Source organism: Canis lupus, chromosome 9, assembly GCF_003254725.2.
Source record: "Canis lupus dingo isolate Sandy chromosome 9, ASM325472v2, whole genome shotgun sequence".
Classification (NCBI taxonomy): Eukaryota; Metazoa; Chordata; class Mammalia; order Carnivora; family Canidae; genus Canis; species Canis lupus.
Window position 1 is genome coordinate 6,139,842 of NC_064251.1, and position 20,996 is coordinate 6,160,837.

The following is a 20,996-nucleotide window of genomic DNA, read 5'->3' on the forward strand; positions in this document are numbered from 1 at the left end:
TCCACAAGGCAAATACCAGATGGGAGGAGAAGCAGGCAGGTGGAGAAAGAGATGTTTTTTAAAAGCGGACCCACACCCCTTCGCAGAAGAAACAGCTTTGTGGGCATGATGACAGTTTCTCCTAGCCAGGAGATAAAAGAATGCTGGGGAGGTGAGTGGAGATTTGGGCAGCCACAGACAGGCTATGCAGAGCCCTTGTGCAGGGTTCTTAAGACATGAACTTCAAAACTGAGGAGTTCTAACTCTGTGAAAGGTTCAAAGTAGAGGAAGCAGTGTTTGTAAAGAGTTGTTGGTGAAGTTACTTTGTTGAGAGGCAATGTGGTTAATGAAAACAGCTCAATTTGTGATTAATCATCCTAGTTATTTGTAATGAAGTTTTATTTTTATTTATTTTAAAAAATATTTTATTTATTTATTTATTCATGAGAGACACAGAAAGAGAGGCAGAGACCCAGGCGGAGGGAGAAGCAGGCTCCATGTAAGGAGCCCAATGTGGGACTCGATTCCAGATCCCGGGATCACAACCTGAGCCAAAGGCAGACGCTCAACCGCTCAACCTTTGACCCACCCATGTGTTTTATTTTTAGTAAAAGCACAATTACCTAGCAAAATATGCCCCTAGGGAGGAATAAACTACTTCCCAGGCCCTGGCTTTGTATATGCAAACTAGGAAGGGAATGGCGATTGACATTCACTTGCCTTTCAGGCTCTAGGCTGGAAGGGGAATCTCCTGGGTCCCTCCCCGTCTTAGTCCCAAAACCTCAGAGGGAACTGAGGCATCTCTATGGTGACAGGAATAAGCTGCTCCAGGGAGCAAAGCCAGGGACTCACTCAGGTCAACAGCTCAGGGATTATGAATAATAAAGTCAGCATCATTCCATGGCATTATTGCTCTGAGGCTGGGCTTCAGCCCTGCTCCTGACCCAGAGTAATAGAAAAAAGGAGCTGTAGGTTTCCATGGCCTCAAATAAACACAGCCTGCTCAGGCCATCTGGTGGCCTGGATTCTGGACGAGGGCGGGGGGTGTAGAGGAGTGAGACAAGCTACCCTGGGGTGGAGAGAAGAGCAGCTGGCAAGCTCCTCTCACCTGCTGCTGTGGTGAACCATCCAGAATAGAGGCCCTTCTGGAAGAAACAGGCCTGAGAGGTGCCACCTGTTCCCTTCAAAAGGTGGGCACTAAAGGCAGAGGCCAGCCTTTTCCTTCCTCCCCTTGGTCCTCCACAGGCTATGGTGCTTCAAGAAGGGGACATTCAGTGGCAAGAAGAAAGAAAGGAAGAGACAAAGCATCACCAAGCCATTCCGGGCACCTGAAGAGCTTGCAGGCACCAGTCCTTCCCCATGGCCTGTGAATTAGAGGACCCACAGGATTTTCCTTTCTCCTTTTCTGGAGGGCCCGGGGTCCAACTGGCTCTAAAACTAAATATTACAAAGAGATAGGGAATGCGCAGTATTGCAGAGTGGAATTGGTCAGTTCGGGGTTTGAATATTTCTATGTGACTTTGAATTCCTGACTTAACCCTAAGCCTCAGAAACTCCATCAGTAGAACAGAGATTTTATAGCTGCCTCCCACGGTTGACTCTGCCTGGAACGAAGTCAACAGACAACAAAAGTTAGCTGCTGCAAAGGGATGATAAGGAACTTCTTTTACTTTCGGGGATTGGGTGGCTTTTATTTTTTTCTCTGCAGCACTGGGGTGGGAAATCCAGTCTTACTAATTCTATTCCAGACCCATCTTCCTTCCTCCCTGAAGGGCTGAGCAGACAGGCAGAGTGAGTGGGCAAATCTACCCCTTCTTCCTGGAATCTGCTTCCTTCACCACCACCCCTTATCTGCCCAGTTCCCTGATAACACCCTCAGTAATTGGGCTGTTTGGCTGCAAATCCCAAGGGAGTGAAGCTTGGGACTTCCCCTCTGCCCTCAATCCCCAGAGCTGTGTGATGTACGGTGGGTGTGTGAGATGCACAAAGACAGGACCATGGCTCCAGGGCCACTTCTGCTTTTAGAATACTGGTGCATTTTTTATTAAAGAAGAGAATAAAGCATTTGTAAATATATTTCTCTCGGGTATACTTCAAAGGTGACGCTGGTCGGCCGCTACAGAACTGGGGAGCAAACAGGCAGGAGCCCTTTCCCCACCCTACCCCCTCCACCCTAGATGACAGAGACACACGGAGGGCTGGGAGCTGCCCAGCTCCAAAGGACAAAGGGTTCCAAGATGTGTGAACGGAAGGACCAGCCGACAGCGCTCATCACAGTGCCGCCCAGAGAGCAGGGTAAGCGCCTCCAGGGAGGTCGGGCATGCTTGTTAAGAAAACCCCTTTACCCCTTAGAAACAGATAAGGCATGAAGGTCCCTGCTGGGTTCCTAGCACAGAGGCCAGGGCTGCTGCCTTCCACCGGGCTGTGTAGCTCCTCTGATTTCTAGGATCTCAGGATGGGTGGCAGAAGGAACTGGAAATGGAAACCCTGGAGAAATGCTTAGGGCAAGCTGGGGGCCTGGACATCTCTTAGCTGAAGCTGGACTTTCTGAAGCCTTAACAAAAGGTTTAACCTGTGACCCAGCTGGGTCCTCAAAACCCCCACCCCTCAAAAAAAGATGGGAGGTTTAAGAACAGCATTTTATGGGAGAGAGGAGACACATTCCCTACCAGGTCCCATTTCAATACTGTTCAGTATAGGGTGGAATCGGGCAGTCCCCAGTGGGGAGGGGCAGGGGCAGATGCTGGGAGCACTGGCTGGTGGCATATGCCTGGGTCATTCTGGGGGCAGCAGGCATAATCTAAGGAGGGGTCGGGGGTCGGCCTGTGGGGAGCATGGGAGCGAATGAGACACATCATGGTCCCTGAGATGGGGGCAGGCAGAGGCCAAGCTTGGCAAGTCAGAGGTGGCGTGCAGAGACGGGGGCTCCCTACTGCCCAGATTCCTGGAAGGCTTAATGGCCAGAAGGCATTTCCAGGGCTGGAACCCGAGGAGGCTGGCTCTGAGGGAAGCAGGATGTACTGTTCGTGTATGGCTGCCGAGGGGCTCCCTGTTCCCCTCCTCTGATTGGCTACAGATCTGCAGTGGGCTGAGAGTCCCCAGGGAGAAGCCCGCCTCACCAGGGCTGGAGTGGCTGGAGTGGGGGGCACTCGGGGCCTGGCTGAGATGTTCTGCTCTGCATGGCAGGGGCTGTCCCTGACCTGGTCAGAACCCTTTAGCTGATGCTAAGGAATGACAGCGTGTCGCAGCTGGGGAGAAGCAGTGGGTGGTCCAGGAGACCCCTGGAACCTGCAACAGCTGGCTCTGGGATCCCCCTTCAAGTGTTTCCAGTTGTGGCAAGGGGTCAGGGAGACCTTGCATTGCAAATCTCTCAAAAAAACTGAACCTTGAAAAAAAGAAAAAAAGAAAAAAAGCCAAGTGGTCCAGAATGGCTTTCAGAGAAGCCTGGCCACAAATCTGCGAGCAAGGCCCAGGGTCGGGAAGCCAAGGGCTGGGGAGCTGGGAATCCCCATGGGAGTGGGAATGTTTGGCTTTGAAACTCTTAGCTGCGTCTTTAGGCTGACGCAGGATGGTGGAGGTCCTTGACCACCTCCCAAGTGAACAGAGAACAAGCTACGTCCCCCACATGCTCCCTGGGCCAGAACGCAGCCTCCACTAGGCTATATTGCTGCTGGTGGGCTCCCTCACTCACCAGAGGCTGCGTGGCCCAGGCATGAGGAGCCCAGTGGCCTGACCCTGGGGGAGGCTGCAGGCCGGGAAAGGGGTCACTTGCTGCTGTGCGTCTTGACTTTGGTGGCATTGATGTCGGCCTTGGTCTTCTGGATCCTGGAAAAGATCTCTTTGAAAAGCGCCTTGTACTCTGGCTGGCTCTGCTCCAGCCGCTTGTCCACGGCCTCCACGTGCTGGCTCAGGCTCTTCTCACCTGCCCTGGCCTCCCCCTGGCCCTCTTCACCCCCACGAAGGTCTCTCCACGAGCTGTCTCGGGAGATGGGCCGTGAGGTCTGCACGCCAGCATGCCGCACCCCAGCGCCGTGCTGCCGGCACTTGCTCAGCAGCTCCTCATACTTCTCGAGCAGGGCGTGGTACTGCTCGTCCACCTCCCGCAGGATGGACATGCCCCGCTTGCGCACGCTGTTGGCATGCAGCGTGAGGTTGCCCGCGTGCCGGCTGGCTGGGTCTTTGGCCACGATGGCATTGAGCGCGGTGTCGCTGCAGCTCTTGCGAACCGAGTGGCCCGGGGAGGCGGCCGGAGAGGAGACGCCATCCTGGGCAGCAGAGTCATCCCCGCTGCCGGGCTGGGGGTCATCGGCCTCGGGGGCCTGGGTGAGGGGCGCGAGCAGGGCCTCGGCCAGGTGGTCCTCCCGGCCCAGCAGGTAGGTCTTGGCCTGCTTCATCTGCTGCAGCTCCAGCAGCTCGGCCTCCAGCTCCTGCACGCGGAGGCGGCAACCCTCCATCTCGCACAGCTGCCGCTCCAGCTCCGAGTACTCCTGCAGCACCGCCGCGTACTCGCGCTCCGCCCGCTCCTTGCGCTGCCGCTCCTGGCTCACCTGGGAACGCAGCACACCCACCAAGGTCTGCAGCCGCTCGTTCTCCTGCTCCAGGGGCCGTGGACCCAGCTCCAAGGAGGAACTGTGCAGGCGGAAGGCATCCTCACACCTGGGAGGGGGCCATCAGACATCGGGTCAAGGTCAAGGCCAAGGTCCTGGGTACCTCCCCATGCTTAACATCTCTCCCCGCCTCTGGGGAAACTATTCCCTCTAGATCCACTCTCGGCCCTTTCTCTCTCTGCTCTCTGCTCTGGCCGGCTGACCACAGTGAACTGCTTCAGCCAGGTTTCTGCTCTCTCCTGAGCTCAACCAGCCAGAGGCACCGGGAGTCAGAGGGTAGGAGCAGAGGGAGGTCGGGGAAGGTCTTCCCCAGGCTCCTCCCCTGGTTAGTGCTGGCCACGCAGCACCTCCTGGCCTCCAGTAACCTCCCTCCCCTTGGCCCCTTCAGGCCTGGGGATGGTAACAGCCTCTTGCTGTTGCAGCCCTGGGGTACTGCAGTGTCCCTGTCGTTTCCCTACACTTTTATCCACACCTCTTCACTAATCGCTCCTCGGGGGTTACTCTGCAAGGAGCTGCCTCCTGCCAGGACCTTTATTGAAACACTCACTAAGTACAGAATATGTATTTGAAAAAAAAATTTTTTTAAAGATTTATTTACCTATTTGGGAGAAAGAGAATATGTGTGCATGAGTGGGGCAGGGCGGGGTGGGGCGGGGCAGGGAGGGGAGTGGCAGAGGGAATCTTCCAGCAGACTCCCCGCTGAGCGTGGGGCCCCTTGTGGGCTCCATCTAGGACCCATGAGACTCATGAGATCATCACCTGAGCTGAAACCACGAGTCAGACACCCAACCGACTGAGCCACTGGGGGTGCCTGAGTGGCTCAGTTGGTTAGCCCCCATGGAGCCTGCATAAGATTCTCTTTCCCTCTCTCTCTGTCCCTCCTCCCCATTTTCCTCTCTAAAGAAAAGAAAAAAAGATTTAATGGGAACTGAAAAGTGTGGTGTTAACTTCTCCTGAGTTAAAATTCTAGCTTATTAACGGGGTGACCTTGGATAAGCTCACCTAACCTCTGAGCTTCCGTTTCCTCATCTGAGCAGTGAGCATGATAAAACATATCTCACTGTGTTGCCACGGAGTGAAATCACTAAAAGCTGTGGGCGTGCAGCCAGGATTCAGTAAATGCCAGCTGCTGACGGTTTTTGGCAATAGGACCATCCCTCCAATAGCCTGACAATGCATCAGCTCATTCCCACCTGCTGCCTGGTGCCCACCCTCTCCTTCCTCTGGGACTTGGGGACATGGTGCAGGGTCCAGACTGCCCCCCCGCCCCATGGCACCCTCACCTACCGCGGGCTGGTACACAGCTCCTTGAGGCAGGGGAATGTATGGATGGTGCGTCTGCGTTCTCGCTTCTCCCGTCGCACTCGCAGCTGCTCCAAACCCCGCAGCTGTTCCACCTGGGCCTGTAGCTCCTCCACTTGGGCTTGCAGGCGCTCGATGGTCTCTGTCAGCCTGGGAGGGTGGGGTGAGTTGGTGGGGGACACACATGGGAGGGGCTTTAAGGGGATGGGGCCAGTCTTCCTCACTGCAGTGCCCCAAGAGGGACTCGGATTTGGGGATAAATGGGCAACCCTGGACCCTGCTGCCTGGTGCTGAGGTCAGACAAGAACTCCCTGTGTGCCCAAGGATACGCCCTTCTCCCACGCCTCCCAGGCTGAGCTGACCATTCTCCTCTGTGTCACCTTGGTCCCTCCTCCACCCTTTAAGCACTTATCATGCTGCACCACGATGAAATATTTACATGCCTGCCTTCCCTCCTGGGCTGTGAGCTTCCAGGGGGTGGGGCAGTCTCTTTGTATCCCCATTTCCTAAACAGAGCCTGGTGTGGAGCTGGCACTTTAAGAGGGATTGTGGCCTGAATGTGAAACTGCCCAAAAGTGACAAGGGCAATCTCACTACCATCCCAGGTCCCCAGGCCTGCACTTCTGGGAGAAAGAGCACGAGTCACACCCACTGGATCATATGCCCACATGCAACCCGACCTGACCTCTCCCTCGTTCGCCCCCCAGCCCGCCACCCGGCCCTCACCCATGGATCTTCTGCTGGGCAGCCTTACTCTCCAGCACCAGCTTCTGGTTGGTCAGCTCCAGGTCTCGGGCTGTCAGGTCCAGCTGCTCGTACACTTTGGCATGCTGCTCATTCATGTGCCGCAGCGTGTCCAGCTGCTTGGTTAGGTACTAGAGGGGAGAAGATTGAGTACCCTTTCAGAACAGGGTTGGGGAAATGTGTTCACCTGGGCCTCTTCCCACCTCTGGGAACACGTTTGCTTTAGGGAAGTTGTCTGCAGCAGAGTGGAGAGTAAAGATGGTGGTGTGATAGGGGTGCCTGGGATAGTTGTATCAGTTGTGAACTGCACAAGGCTATTGGGCCAAAGCTGTGTCTGCTAAGAGAGCATCTTTCTCTAAGTTGAACAAAGGCACCGTGGGCCAAGGGGTCCTTAATGGGTGGGGGAGCACAGGCAGGGCCTATGTGGCCCCTCACCTCAATCTCCTGCACTTGCTCCTCATTGGTGGAGTACATCTGCTGCAGAGACTCCTCCAGCTCCTTGTTTCTCTCCAGCAGTGTCTTTCCCAGCTCCGCGGCCAAGTGCAAGTCTAGTGGAGAGGGTGAGAATAACAGTGAGCAGCTGAATGAGCTCAGAGGACTTCCATAAATGTTCTGAGCATTCACTGTGGGCTATGCTTTGCAGACCCCAAGATAACCGGGACATAGAGCTGCCCCGAGGGAGCCTCCAGGCCTGGGAGGGGATGCAAGCCAGGAGCTTCGACTTTGCACTGTCGCTTCTGTCGGAAATGTCCTCTCCCCACTCCCAGGGTTCATCCCTCTCCATCTTCAAACCTGTGCTTAACTGTCACCTTCTCCAGGAGACCCTTTCCAACCACTGATTTGAAATCACACCCTCCCCCACCTCCCACTCCCTCTCTGCTTCATTTTTCTCCTTAGCACATACCACCATCTAACTTACCAAGCCATTTGCTCATTTTTCTCATTCATCTCCCCCCGACTAACTGTAAGTTCACAGGGCAGAGGTTTTGCCCTTTTTGTTCACTGATATCCCAAGACCTAGAACAGTACTCGGCATAGAGCAGGTGCATAATAAATATTTTCTGAAAGAATAAGTGAGGGGCGCCTAGGTGGCTCAGTCGGTTAAGCATCTGCCTTTGGCTCAGGTCATGATCTCAGGGTCCTGGGATGGAGCCCCACATCGGGCTCCTCGCTCAGTGTGGAGCCTCCTTCTCCCTCTGCCCCTCCCACCAGCTCATGTTCTCCCCCTCCCTTTCTCTCTCTCAAATAAATGAATAAATAAATAATCTTTGAAAGAATGAGTGAGCGGAACGTGCTAAGAGAATCAACAGACATGGGGTAAGTGCCCTGGGATGATAGGTAAGAGAGATCACTCTTCCTGGGGTCAGGGGGAGCCTCTGGAAACGGGCATCTTGCAAGCTGGGTTTGGAAGGGTGACTAGGATCTTGCTGAGATGGAAAGGGAGCAGAAAGGCTTGCTGGGTATTAGATTTTGCGGTGTGTGTGCATGTGCATGTGCGTGTGCGTGGTATTTGACAGGCTGGAGAGGGAGAGGGAAGAATGACCTGCTCAAGGTTATAGCCATGTTGGAAGCAGAATTCAGGTCTCCTGGCTCTGGCTGGGTACCGTTTGGTTCTGGTGACATATGCCCCTCTCAGAAACTTCCTTTCCCTGGGCAGCAAAACCATCATCGTCTTCCCCCAAGCAGCCATGATTCTTGTACCCTACAGGATTGGAACCTACCCCTCCCCATCTGAGCAGAAGGCAAAAGAACACTGTCAGAGAGGCTGGGAGGGGATCTAGCCTGTTCTTAGGGGGGCTGTGTGGTGGGGAGGAGGAAGGGTTAAGAGGAAGTGGCAGGTGCTGGAATCCCTAAGAATTCTCTCTAGTGGGTCTGGAGTTGTATGAGGTACCTAGACATTTGGGGTAGATATACCTCCATATATATGCCTCACTCTTCTTAGAAACAAAGGGAATAGCATATTTATTACTATCAAGGGAAAATATATTATTTCTTTTATTTCTAAGAAGAGTTAAGCAGAATGATGAAAATATTCTAAAGCTGACAGTAGGGATGACCTCACTGTGAATATGTGGAGACTTTTGTGTTGCTGTACACTTCAAGTAAGTGAGTTACCTGGTCTATAAATTATATCTCAGTAAAGCTGTTTTTAAAAAAAAGAAAAAAAGAAAAGAGCCTGGGTGGCTCAGTCAGTTAAGCCTCTGCCTTCAGCTCAAGGTCATGATCTCTGGGTCCTAGGATTGAGCCCCATGGTGGCTCCTTGCTCAGTGCAGAGTCTGCTTCTCCCTCTCCTTCTCTCCCCCACCTCCTGCTTGTGCTCTCTCTCTCTCTCAAATAAACAAATAAAATCTTAAAAAAAAAAAAAGAAACTGTACAAAAATTCATAGTACATAGATCTTGGTGCACATCACTGCCTACATCCTGAAGATCCTTTCCCAGAAACAGAATCACCGGGACACAGAGTAGGCCTATTTGAATCATTCTGCCAAAAATGCTGTCTGGGAAATCTTGGGTCTTTTTCCCATCATGAGGTTGTTTTCTTTTTTTCTTTTCTTTTCTTTTCTTTTCTTTCTTTTCTTTTCTTTCTTTTCTCTTTTCTTTCTTTTCTTTTCTTTCTTTCTTTCTTTCTTTTCTTCTTTCTCTTTCTTTCTCTTTCTTTCTTTCTTCTTTCTTTCTTTCTTTCTTTCTTTCTTTCTTTCTTTCTTTCTTTCTTTCTTTCTTTCTTTCTTTCTTTCTCTTTTTCTTTCTTTCTTTTTTTAAGATTTTATTTATTTATTCATAGAGACAGAGAGAGAGAGGCAGAGACACAGGCAGAGGGAGAAGCAGGCATCATACAGAGAGCCCGACACGGGACTCAGTCCAGGGTCTCCAGGATCACGCCCTGGGCTGCAGGCGGCGCTAAACCGCTGCGTCACCGGGGCTGCCCCGTGAGGTTGTTTATTAAAACAGCCCTTGATCTAGGCTGATGGTATAAATCCAGATCAAGATGTGTAAAGGCAACTCTGCTGGGGCCGATGTGGTCCAGGGATTCAGGTTTTTAATGTTTTCCCTGTCCAGACAGCGATCCTTCTAGACTCCCCAGGGCATGGAGGGTCTCTCTAGCCCCCCCTAGTGAATTTCATAAATACAGTTGTTTCAGCTGAGCCCCTAGCTTGGCACCAGCCAGGTCTGGGGAAGGGGCTTTTCTTCTTAGAAGAGCCCAGGAGAGCAGTGACTCCCAGTGGGCATAGGAGCAGAGTCTCGGGCTCTTTTTCAGCCAGGCTAGGGATCGGACTGACATCACCTGATGGAAACTAGAGGGCCTGGCTATCCATGGGGCCTGGACAAAAGGCCAAGCTGCCTGTCAAGAACAAGCCTGGAGTCTGCTCCCACACATAAAGGTAAGGTTTTCAAACAGCCAGAGTGGAGTCTCCAGGTTGGGCCTATGCCATGAGTGGCACCCTGTGCCTGGATGTCACCCGAAGATGTTTCCTGGTGGAGTGCAAAGCTGCTATCCTGGAGCAGGGCTGCAATAACTTAGCTGGAGAAAACAAAAGCTACTTTCCTAAACAGCCACTAAAAAAAAAAAAAAAAAATCAGGAGTGCGTAGGTGGTTCAGTCAGTCGAGCATCCAACTCTTGGTTTTGGCTCAGGTCTTGATCTCAGTGTCATGAGATCAAGCCCCACAACGGGGTTAGCGCTCAGGGTGGAGTCTACTTGTCTCTCTTCTTCTCCCTCTTCTCCTCCCCTCAGTCTCTGAAATAAATAAAATCTTAAAAGAAATAATCATATAAATCTCAGACAAAAACCTTCAGCTTTGAGCAATTAACTTCTGATGATGATGTCAAGAAAAACTGGTTACCTGATACAGACCACTAAGGGGGATATATATGAATTTATTAACTATAAGCTTGGCAAATGTCTAAAAAGTGTGAAGGCGTCCAGAGGTGTCCGTCTATAAAGTGTGAAGTTTGATCTGAGCATCATAGACCTACAGCCCTATGTAATGTTTAGTGGTTGGTGGAAATTTGGGAGCCCAGCAAGACATCCCCTACTTTGTGACGAGGGAGCCACACCATCTTCCTATTCTCTGTAATAAGATGGTGAATGTTGGACTCATCCCCAAACAGTATCAAATAACTCAGGTATAAATGAAAAAGAACACAGGGCCACAGTCATCAGGATTTTCTCCTTTGGGAACTGTCAGGTGGTCTGTGAAGAGGCCATTGCTACTGATGCCACCGCCAGTGTTGGCACTGGGGGACAAGCTCCAGGGGTCACCTGCTTGGAGTTTCTGCAGCTTAACCTAGAGCTCAAGACCTCAGGTTCCAAGCTGAGGAAAGGGCAAGAACAACTGCATGTTATGCTCTTCCTTCCAGGTGAGCACCTGAGCTGCGTGTGTATTCCTACCGTCAGGCTGGGCAGCTGCAAGTCACTATAAACCAGGGACATAGAAGCTTGTGCTGTGAAGGCAGTGAATGTAACCAGGCCACCCAGTGACTCAGGGGTGGAGAGGAAAGGAACACAATAGAAGCTGTTTGGGGTGGGGGAGAATCTTAGAGACCTTCTCAGGGAAACTGGATCACAATGCAAGCTAAGCTGGTCAAAGCTGCCAGGAGGGATCACAGGAGAAGTCTAGAAGCTGCAGAGCAGGGGACTGCCTGGAGCCAAATGCTGGGGAAAGTACACAGGCTAGGAGAGGGCTGGTGATAGTTCTGGGTTCCCAGGGGGTGCACCTCCCCCTGGACCAAGGATGGGGGAGGCCTGGGGAGCTGGCTAAGCAGGAAGTAGAAGCTGGAGTAATAAACTGCCTGTTATGGCAAGATTAATGGTCACACTGGACCAAGCTCAGGGGAGGTACCAAGTCTGAATGGGCACCTCCCCTGCATAGATCCTGGAGTTTTCTGGGTCTCCTGTAGTGGGCTATAGCAGTTTTGTCCTCTAAGCATCTGCTGATGTGCATTGCTGCCCTGGAGGCCTGAGAGGGAATGGCTGGGAGGCAAGGGGATGTCTTTGAAAAAAAAAACAAAACCTTGAAACTCCACTGTCCCCACTGGTTGGGGTAGGGTGGGGCGCCACAGATTCTGGAGCAGAGAGGTGGGAAAGGAACAGGGGACAGGAGCGGGGAGGGGATGGAGACAAAGGTAAAGCAGCTGGGAGGAGGCAATCTACCACCTGGCAGGGCTGCAGGGCTCCTGCTTACCTTCAGGGCCCGAACTCAGGAACTCTGGGTTCCCACAATTGGGGTTCGGGCACCTCCCTCCCCTTGCCATGTCAGAGCTCTTGCCCAAGGCTGAGACTCAAGGTCAGGCACCCAGGACTTGAAATCTGTGACTCAGCAGCCTTCTCTCAGCCTGGAAAGACGTACCACAGGGCCCGCCATGCCTGGTTCAAGGTCAAGAAGGGAGGTGGGCAGAGAGAGAGAGAGAGAGAGAGAGAGAGAGAGCCTGTGCCTAACGATCAATGGCATTTTCTATTTTTACAGGTGCCAGTGTCAGGGGGTAGAAGGAACACAGTGAGGATCTAGGACCTTGCTTGTCCCAACCACTTCCCTCTATTGGGACAGAACATCGTGCAAGTCAAATATCATCTGGAAGGACAAGCTTCTGGAAAGTAGAATTGGGACCTGCCCACGGGACAAGGGGAAACACATATGAGGGGAGACCAGGCTGGCTGAGCAAAACACCTCCTGAGCAACTTGGAGGAAACCCGGGAGCAGCCGGGCAAGGGAGAATTTGGGGATTGTACAGAGAAGTGGGATGCAACAGGCACCTGATCCCCAGTGTAGCCGGTCTCCGGCTCACGCTTCACCCCGCCATTTGGCTCTCTGTGCCGGGCTCTAGGAGGTGGTGCTACAGTAGCTATGTCTGAGACTTCCCCTGAACCCACCCCTGCCACTCTAGATAGCTCCTACTTTCTAGCTGTGTGTGGTCTTCTCACGTTGCTCTGTACCTTGGTTTAGCATCCTTTCCACCTAAAATGCTCATGCGGCCCCTATTCGCCCTCCAGCTCAGAGGGACCTTTGCATAAACCTTTTTGAATTTCCTAGCAGAAGGTCCTCTGTCTCTGCTCTCACTGCAGAAAGAGGGCCTTCTGCCCTCGCCCAGGGTGAGTGGGCATTTGTTTTTGGTCAAAAAGTCCAATTTCTCCCGACACTGCCTCATTTCTGGTTTCCCTCCTTGTTCCCAGGTCCTGGCTACGATTGGGGCCACAAGACAAGGCTGGCTGCCGCAGACCAATGAGGCCATCCCCTAAGTTGGCCCCAGAGCATGGCTGCCCAGCACAGCTGGAATCTCGACACTTCTTGCTCTCCGGAAGCAGCACGTCGTCTCCCACCCCTACTCTTTGGCTCCTTCCTCCCACATCTGGGCCGGGCACCGTGCCAGAGACTTTGTTAGGGGTGCAGGAATGAAATGAGACAGCAGCAATATCAGCATCAGCCTCCAGGGAAGCCATCTTCTCAGGCTCTCAGCTTCGAATTTTTCCATCTAGGCCTTCCTCTTCCATGAAGCCCTCTTACGGCATCCTAACACCCACACTCAGTTAGAGGCCCACCTCCACCTGCCCGGGTGCACCCAGGAAGCCAGGGCTGAAACTATTCCCAGCTCCCAGGATGGTGTTGGACACTTAAGTGTCAGCCTGACAGGTGTTTGTGGGATGCAAAATTGAGGGGGAGAGGTGCCCAGGATGGGGGACGAAAGTGTCACAGCCAGTCCTGGACATCACACTCCAGCAGGGAGGCTGAGGGTAGACTCCAGAGTATGACAGAGTTCAGCCCAGCACCCCCAGTCCCATACTGGCCCCCAGAGGCTCTGATTAACCCACGCTTCTGAGTATAAGGACAGTCCCATCTACCAACAAATCTGGCCACGTGGGGATGTGGGTCAGGGCCAGGACACAAAGAGTCCAGGATCTGGGTAGATGTCTCACAAGAGGGCAAAGCTAGGCATCTGGGGCCCCCGTGGATGCCGACGCAGAGCAGGGGGTGTTAGTACACACTGAACCAGACTTGTGTCCACACTCGCTTGGGTTGCTGGGTGACGGTGGTCACTTCTCCTGGACATGTTTCCTTGCCACTCCAGCTCTAACCATCCAAGAACGAGGCACTTTGGGGGAAGAGAGGGTGGATTTGACTCTGTTCCAGCAGACCTTGGCCCTGACCCTCTTAGGTCTCCTCCTCCTTCCTGTCCCACAGCTCCGCCCCCTGCCTGGAGTGATGTCACCTTGGCCACCTCATCACCAGATTCTAAACCCCTTCCAGCCACCCTCTCTCCCTCAGATGGGAGTGGGGGAGGCAGCTCCCACTTTACTCAGGCTCTAGTGTGGTGCATTGCTCAGAAATCCCAAACCTGGTTCCCTCTGAACCATGAGTCATCTGGGATAGGACTGGGAGCAAAAGGGCCAGGGGACCCCCTTTCCCTTAGGAAGACAGATTGGAGACTCCAAGTTTTTGCTGCTTCTTAGCCAGCAGGGTCCCCAAACCCCTATACACTCCCTGGGTAGAGGGTAAGGGAGTTGGGGAAACTTTCTGGGAGTCTTAGAGCTCAGGAATCCTGGCAGGGAAGGGTGCTACTGGATTTGGAATGGGATAACTTTCCGCTACACACACACACACACACACACACACACACACCATTCCTCTCAGCAAAACATAACCAAGGAGCCACCTCTCGGCCTTCAAAGATTTCCAGCCAGTACTCAGGCCCCCAACAATACCAGGGGCGCCTGGACAGTCCCTGCCTCCAAGATGGGGTGGGTGAGCTGGGTGAAGTACACCCCTGCGGTTCGGGGAAAGAGGAAGGCCGCTCCCCCCACTTTTGCACGTCCCCGCGGGTCTGGCCCCGGTCTTCCCTGGCAGCGTTCCCTCTCTCCAGGTCCCCATTCTCCAGACGCATCACCCTTCGGGGTCCGCGCTCCGGGCGCAGCCCAGCCCTCCCCGGGGCGATACTGCTCAACAATGGAGAAGCGGACAGGGGTCGCCGGGCGCGCCCCGCTCTCCCGCCGCACCCACACCCCCCGCGCTCACCCTGCTCCAGGTCCTGCTGGTCGTACCAGGGCTCCTCCTCCTCCGTGGAGAAGTCCTCCATGCCGGCGGCTCTCCGCATGGCCCCGCGGGCGGCGGGCGGCGGGCGGGCGGGCGCTGCGGCGGCGCGGCTCAGGGCCGGGGCGCGGGGCCCGGGACAATGCGGCGGAGGCGGGCCGGGCCTCCCGCGTCGCGCACTCGGGCTGCAGCGCCCCCGCCCGCGCCGCGCCCCCTCGCCATCGGCTGCCCCCCGGGCGCCCACGCGGAGCTGGCGCGCAGCCGAGGTCCGGCCCGGCCGCGGTCCTGAGGGGCCGGGGGCCCGGGCGGCGGCGGCACAAAGGGTGGGGGGGCGGGGACGGCGGCCGGGACGGCGGCAAGGACGGCCGGAGTCCGCCCGCACGTCCGGGGCGCTAGGAGCGCGCGGGGCCCGCGGCGGGCGCCCAATGCCCGGCTCCGGCCCGCGCTGCCCCTCGCCCGCCCGGCGACACCCGGAGCCGCCGCTGCATCTTGGCGGGGTCCGCCCCGCGCTTCCCTAGCCGCCCGCTCCGGGGGGTGGGGCCGGCCGCCGCGGGCCAATCGGGACACGTATGCAAATGTGGAGGCGGGGCCGGGGGCGGGGTCTCCCGGGAGCCCTGGCGGGGCTCTTGCTACTTTAACCTCACCCTCCCTCCCACGCTCCATCCCTTGGGTTTACCTACCCCTCACTGTCTGAGATGATTTTACTCTGTTTACCTGCTGTGGCCACTCTCTCCCTCTAGATCTCCTTTCATTTATTTATTTATTTATTTATTTATTTATTTATTTATTTATTTATTTATTTATTCATTTATGACACTTTACTCTGTTTACCTGCTGTGGTCACTCTCTCCCTCTAGATCTCCATTTACTCACTTATTTATTTATTTATTTATTTATTTATTTATTTACTTATTTACTTATTTACTTATTTACTTATTTATGAGAGACACACACACACACAGAGAAGCAGAGACACAGGCAGAGGGAGAAGCAGGCTTCATGCAGGGAGCCCGATGTGGGACTTGATTCAGGGTCTCCAGGATCACGCCCCGGGCTGAAGGCAGCGCTAAACCGCTGAGCCACCCAGGCTGCCTCCCCTCTAGATCTCCTAAAAGCACAGATCGTGTCTCTCTTGTTCACAGCTGACTCCTCGGTGCCTAGAATAGGCTGTCCCGTTGGCACCTTCCATGAACACTCGTTGAATGAATGGATACTTATTTACGATTACCTTTAAGAAGTTGAGTGTTTATATTTCTTTGGCCGGACACCTCAGGCCAGGAGGTGTGTTCCCTGCATTCTGGACGTTTCCCTTTAAGCTCCTGCTTCCCTCCCCTTCCCTCTCCTTCCATATCCTATATCCAGTTACACCAGTTAGAGCCGTACACAATTTCACCTTCTAAGCATTCTTTCCCTAAAGGAGTTATCAAACTCAAGCATTCATGGAACTGATTATTACTAGGACTCACCATGTGCTGACACTGTTGAGGCATCCTGAATACATCCAACTCTGAATACATATGGAAAATATATCCAACAAAGGACTTGCATCTGGAATATAGAAAGACTATCTACAAATCCAAAAGAAAGACAGCCCAGTAGAAAAGTGGATAAAAGACTTGACCAGGCACTTCTCAAGTGACCAAATGACCCAACAAACATGTGACAAAGTGTTTAACTTCTTTAGATGCATCAACACTTGTAGGGGAGGAGAAGGAAACAGGGTTTGCACAGGGAGGACTTGGGATGAGATGTGGCCTTGACAAAAGCCTCCCCTGACTCTGGACAGCTCTGGACTCTGAATCAAAACAATTCCAAGTGACACTGGGGAGAGGGCTTTATATCCCCCTCCGCATTTCCACAAGTCATTGAATGGATGCAGGTGGTGAATGGGAAGCTGTATGATCTTGGGCCAAGGAGTTCTTTTCAGCTTCTAGAGAGGGCTGGCAGCTGAGGACTGTCAGCTAGCAGGCTTCCCAGCAGGTGGGTGAACAAATCCTTCAGTTCTGAAAGGGAGTGTGAGGGATGCGTCACAGCATCCATCATGTATGCATACCCTGTAATCCAGCCATCCTGTTCCTATATATGTACAACGGAAATATGTACGTATGTTAATGAAAGACATGTACGAGAATGTTCATAGCAGCACAACTGATAATAGCCCGAACTGGAAACAACCCAAATGCCCATCAATAGTTGATGAATAAAATGTGGTATATGCATGCAATGAAATATCATATAGTACAAATAAAATGTTGAGAGAAAGATGCCAGGCATAAAAAGCAGTCTTGTTAGTATCCTATTATTTCTATAACAATTTATAGACTTGAAATTTAATGACTTGAAACAACACAAATTTACTGTCCAATAGTTCTGTAAGTTAGAAGTCCAATGTGGCTGTCAGTGGCTGGCTGAAACATAAGTGTCTCCAAGGCTGTATTCCTCTCTGGAAGCTCTAGGAAAGAATCAGTTTCCTTGTTATTCGCACCTTCTAATGGCCACCCACATTCCTGGGCTTGTGGCCCCCTTCTTCCATCTTCAAAGCCATCAATCTTTAAAGCATCAAAGCAGGTTGAATCTTTCTCACACTACATCACTCTGACCTTTCTGCTTCCCTCTACTGCTTTTAAAGACTCTGTGATGACACTGAGCCCACCTAATAACCCAGTGTAATCTCCCTATTGAGTTAAGGTCCTTAACTCAATTACATCTGCAAAGTCCCCTTTGCTATGCAAAGTAATATTTAAAAGTTCTGGGGATTAGGATGCAAGCATCATTAGGGATCATTCCATTTATATAAAGTTCAAAACTGGCAAAAATGAATCTGACCAATACAGTGTTTAGCTTTCAAAAGTCGTGTGGGGGGATCCCTGGGTGGCGCAGTGGTTTGGCGCCTGCCTTTGGCCCAGGGCGCGATCCTGGATATCCGGGATCGAATCCCAAGTCGGGCTCCCGGTGCATGGAGCCTGCTTCTCCCTCTGCCTCTCTCTCTCTCTCTCTCTCTCTGTGACTATCATAAATAAATAAAAATTAAAAAAAAAAAGTCGTGTGGGGAACTCTGAGGGACTGGGAGTGTTTTATTTCCTGATCTCGGTGCTGGTTACACAGGTGTGTTCATTTGTGACAATCATTGACCTGCACACTTATTTATTTATTTATTTATTTATTTATTTATTTATTTATTTATTTATTACGTAGGCTCCACGCCCAATTTGGGGCTTGAACTCATGACCCAGAGATCAAGAGTCACACGCTGTACTGACTGAGCCAACCAGGCACACCAGCTTGTACACTTAGGATATATACATTTCTTTGAATATATATTATACTACAATAACATAATTTACTTAAGAAGAAAAATAAACCTATGGCTGAGACATAAGCAGTCTCTGCCCTTGTGCAGCTTTCATTCTATTTTTTTTTTCAGCTTTCATTCTAGTGGGGACAAGTAAATAAATGATTACAACTTGCCACACATGCTATGAAGGAAATTAACAAGGTTCTAGGAGCAAGTTTGGGGCAAAGTTTATTCCTGTATTTATTTTAAAAGATTTTATTTATTTATTCGTGAGAGAGAGAGAGAGAGAGAGAGGCAGAGACACAGGCAGAGAGAGAAGCAGGCTCCCTGTGGGGAGTCCAATGTGGGACTCGATCCCAGGACCCCAAGATCATGACCTGAGCCAAAGGCAGATGCTCAATCACTGAGCCACCCAGGTGCCCCTGGGGCAAAGTTTAGATTCAGGGTTCAGAAGGACTTCTCTCAGAAGGTAATATCTGGGACGCCTGGGTGGCTCAGTGGTTGAGCGTCTGCCTTTGCCTCAGGGTGTGATCCCGGGATCCAGGATCGAGTCCCACATTGTGCTCCCTGCGTGGAGCCTGCTTTTCCCTCTGCCTATGTCTCTGCCTCTCTCTCTCTTTGTGTCTCTCATGAATAAATAGATAAAATCTTAAAAAAAAAAAAAAAGAAGGTGATATCTAAGCTAATACCTAAAGGATGAGATGTTGCCAACCACGCCAAGCTCTGGAGGGAGAGTGTTTCAGGCAACAGCAGTATCAAAGCCTCAAGGCAAAAAGAACTTGCAATATATCAAGAACTGACAGAAGGCCAGTGTAACTGAGTGGAGTGGAAAAAGGAGAGATGGAATCAGAGTTAGGGTCATGGGAAGGAATTGGGATATTTTCCCCCTCAACTGGAAAAATGAGTAAAAGCCTTTTCATTTTCAGTTGTAAAATATCAGTGGCAATTTGGGAGCATGGATTGCATGGGAGGGAAGAAGAGTAGAAGCAAAACCAGTTTGGAAGCTTTGGGGATCATCTGGAAGAGAAGTAATGGTGGGACGGCCAAGGCTGGTGGCAGTAGAGTTGGAGCAAGAAGGAGAATCATTCTGGATGTAGAAAGAAGAGGTGCAGATGAACTGACTGGAGAAGCAGTGATGCCTTAGACTTCTGCCTCCAGTAACTGGGTGATGGTGATGCCATTTATTGAGCTGGGGACAGAAATGAGTCTAAGGGACCAGCAGGATGTGTGGGGGAGTAGTAGGTTCCAGAGGGATCTGGTTAGCACTTCAACCCCACCGAGTCCCCTTCCCATTTGTTCATTTCTTTATTCTGCAGCTCTGTGGGAGAGGGCCCTTAGGGAGTTTAGAAAGTCCCCAGAGGAGAGCAGGGGCAAAAGGCTGAGGGTTAGGGCCTGGGGAGGGTTGCCTCAAATTCCCCAGCCTGGGCAGTGAGGATGCTAGTTAGAGCAATTAAAGGCAGCCCCAACCTGAAGATTCAGCTCCAACCCCTGGAGATAAGGATGCTTTCAGTGATGACTTGGACGATCCCTACGTTTGAAAATATCCAGCTCCTGGGTCACCTCCCAGCCTTTGGACTTTACCATATAGGCCATATCCTCAGCATGGCCCCCCTCTCCTGTAGCCACTCTCCTCCTGCCCCAGCCGAGAAGCATCATCTGGCAGGGACAAACATGTCACAAAGGCTGGATTCTCATTGTCATCCCGGCAATAGGCAAGGTGATCGAGGCTGGATTCTCCTGAATCTCGTGAGGCTGTTATGGGTGAAAGCTGGGAAACCAACTCTGCCAGATTGGTGAGGTTTCCTTGTCTCCCTCTGCAGGGGATAGAGAGTAGAGGTCCCTCCGGGTGACCTGCAGAACTGTGGCTGGCTGAGGGATGGGACATGCATGCTGTGTACTAGGTCTGTGCCAGGCCCTTGGCCTGATTTCGTGCATAGGAACCCCAGGCTCCTTGCCTAGTGGAACCACTCCTTGCGCCTTCAGACCAGACTTAACATTTTAAAAAGTATTCCAAAAGGAGGAAAATCAGATCCTTTTTTTTTTAAGTTTATTTATTTATAAAGTTTATTTAAGTAATCTCTACGCCCAAGGTGGGACTTGAACTCACCACCCAGAGATCAAGAGTTGCTTCCTCCTCCGATTGAGCCAGCCAGGTGCCCCAGATCTGCTTTTGAGGAAGAAAACTGGTCAGGCTCTCTGAGCTAGCAGCCAACAAGCCCTGGGACCCATTTCAGGCCTTTCCCTCTAAGTGGGTAGAGGGCCTCCGCAGGGGTCAGAAGTGTAAATAAATTACGTGATCTTGGCTAGCCCCCCAGCCTGGCACCTCATGGGTGTGTCAGGCAGGCCTACTGCGCCGGTGTTCCTTGTTGGAGGCATCGAGACTCGGCGCTGATGGCCCGAGCCCTGGGTGCACCGATGTCCCCCAAGCCTTGGGCATTACAATTCCCCTGGGGTTGGCTGCACACGCCAGCACCCAGGAGGGCCTCCCGAGCTCCTTGGAAATGCAAGCCCAGCTCCTGGATGTGGGAACCCCAGGGGAGCCGGGAGCCGGGACGCAACACCCTGCGGCTGGCGCTGCTTGGGCGCAGGGCGGGGCTGGACACCGGGACACAGCGGCGGCGTCGCCACCGCCACCCACCCGCCCAGCCTGGCTCCCGGCCTCCCCCGCCTTCCTCCCCCCGCACCCCCACCCCAGCCCGGCCCACAGGAAATGACGGCGCTTGCTCAGGCTGCGCTGACGTTGGAGGGTCCCGGCCGCTCCCAGTCACCCGAGTCGCCCCAGGGGGAGGGGGCAGGGTGCCCAGCCCGCGCCTCCGGGCCCTCGGGGTACGCACGGCCGCCGCACGCTGCGCATCTTGGGTCGAGCTCAGGACCCCTTCCTCGGGTGCCTCCACCCTTGCAGGCCGCGCTGCCCTCCGGGTCCCCAGACCCGCCGTTCCAGTGCGGGGCGCACATTGCACTGGATGGTCCTGCCCCATCTGTCCCCCGGCCACCAGTGTGAAGTCAGTGCCAGGCGGGATAAGGCGTGAGTGAGGTCATCTGGTGCCCA

The 20,996-nt window shown here is 52.9% G+C and overlaps 1 protein-coding gene across 3 annotated transcripts; it reads right to left on the reverse strand.

Annotated features, from left to right (window-relative positions):
• Positions 1–1,222: 1,222 nt before the first annotated feature.
• On the reverse strand, positions 1,223–14,844 carry CDR2L (cerebellar degeneration related protein 2 like). Of its 3 annotated transcripts, none has more exons than XM_025467935.3 (5): positions 14,638–14,844; positions 7,068–7,180; positions 6,615–6,763; positions 5,874–6,038; positions 1,223–4,635 (listed from the first exon to the last, which is right to left on the reverse strand). In XM_025467935.3, the coding sequence occupies exons 1-5, from the start codon at positions 14,714–14,716 to the stop codon at positions 3,744–3,746; spliced, it is 1,398 nt and encodes a 465-aa protein (XP_025323720.1). In that variant the 5' UTR covers positions 14,717–14,844; the 3' UTR covers positions 1,223–3,743. The 3 variants fall into 3 exon arrangements, with proteins under 3 accessions (XP_025323720.1, XP_048970537.1, XP_025323721.1); XM_049114580.1 differs by having other exon boundaries at positions 14,664–14,776; XM_025467936.3 differs by lacking the exon at positions 14,638–14,844 and adding an exon at positions 11,815–12,484.
• Between the last annotated feature and the right edge of the window lie 6,152 nt (positions 14,845–20,996).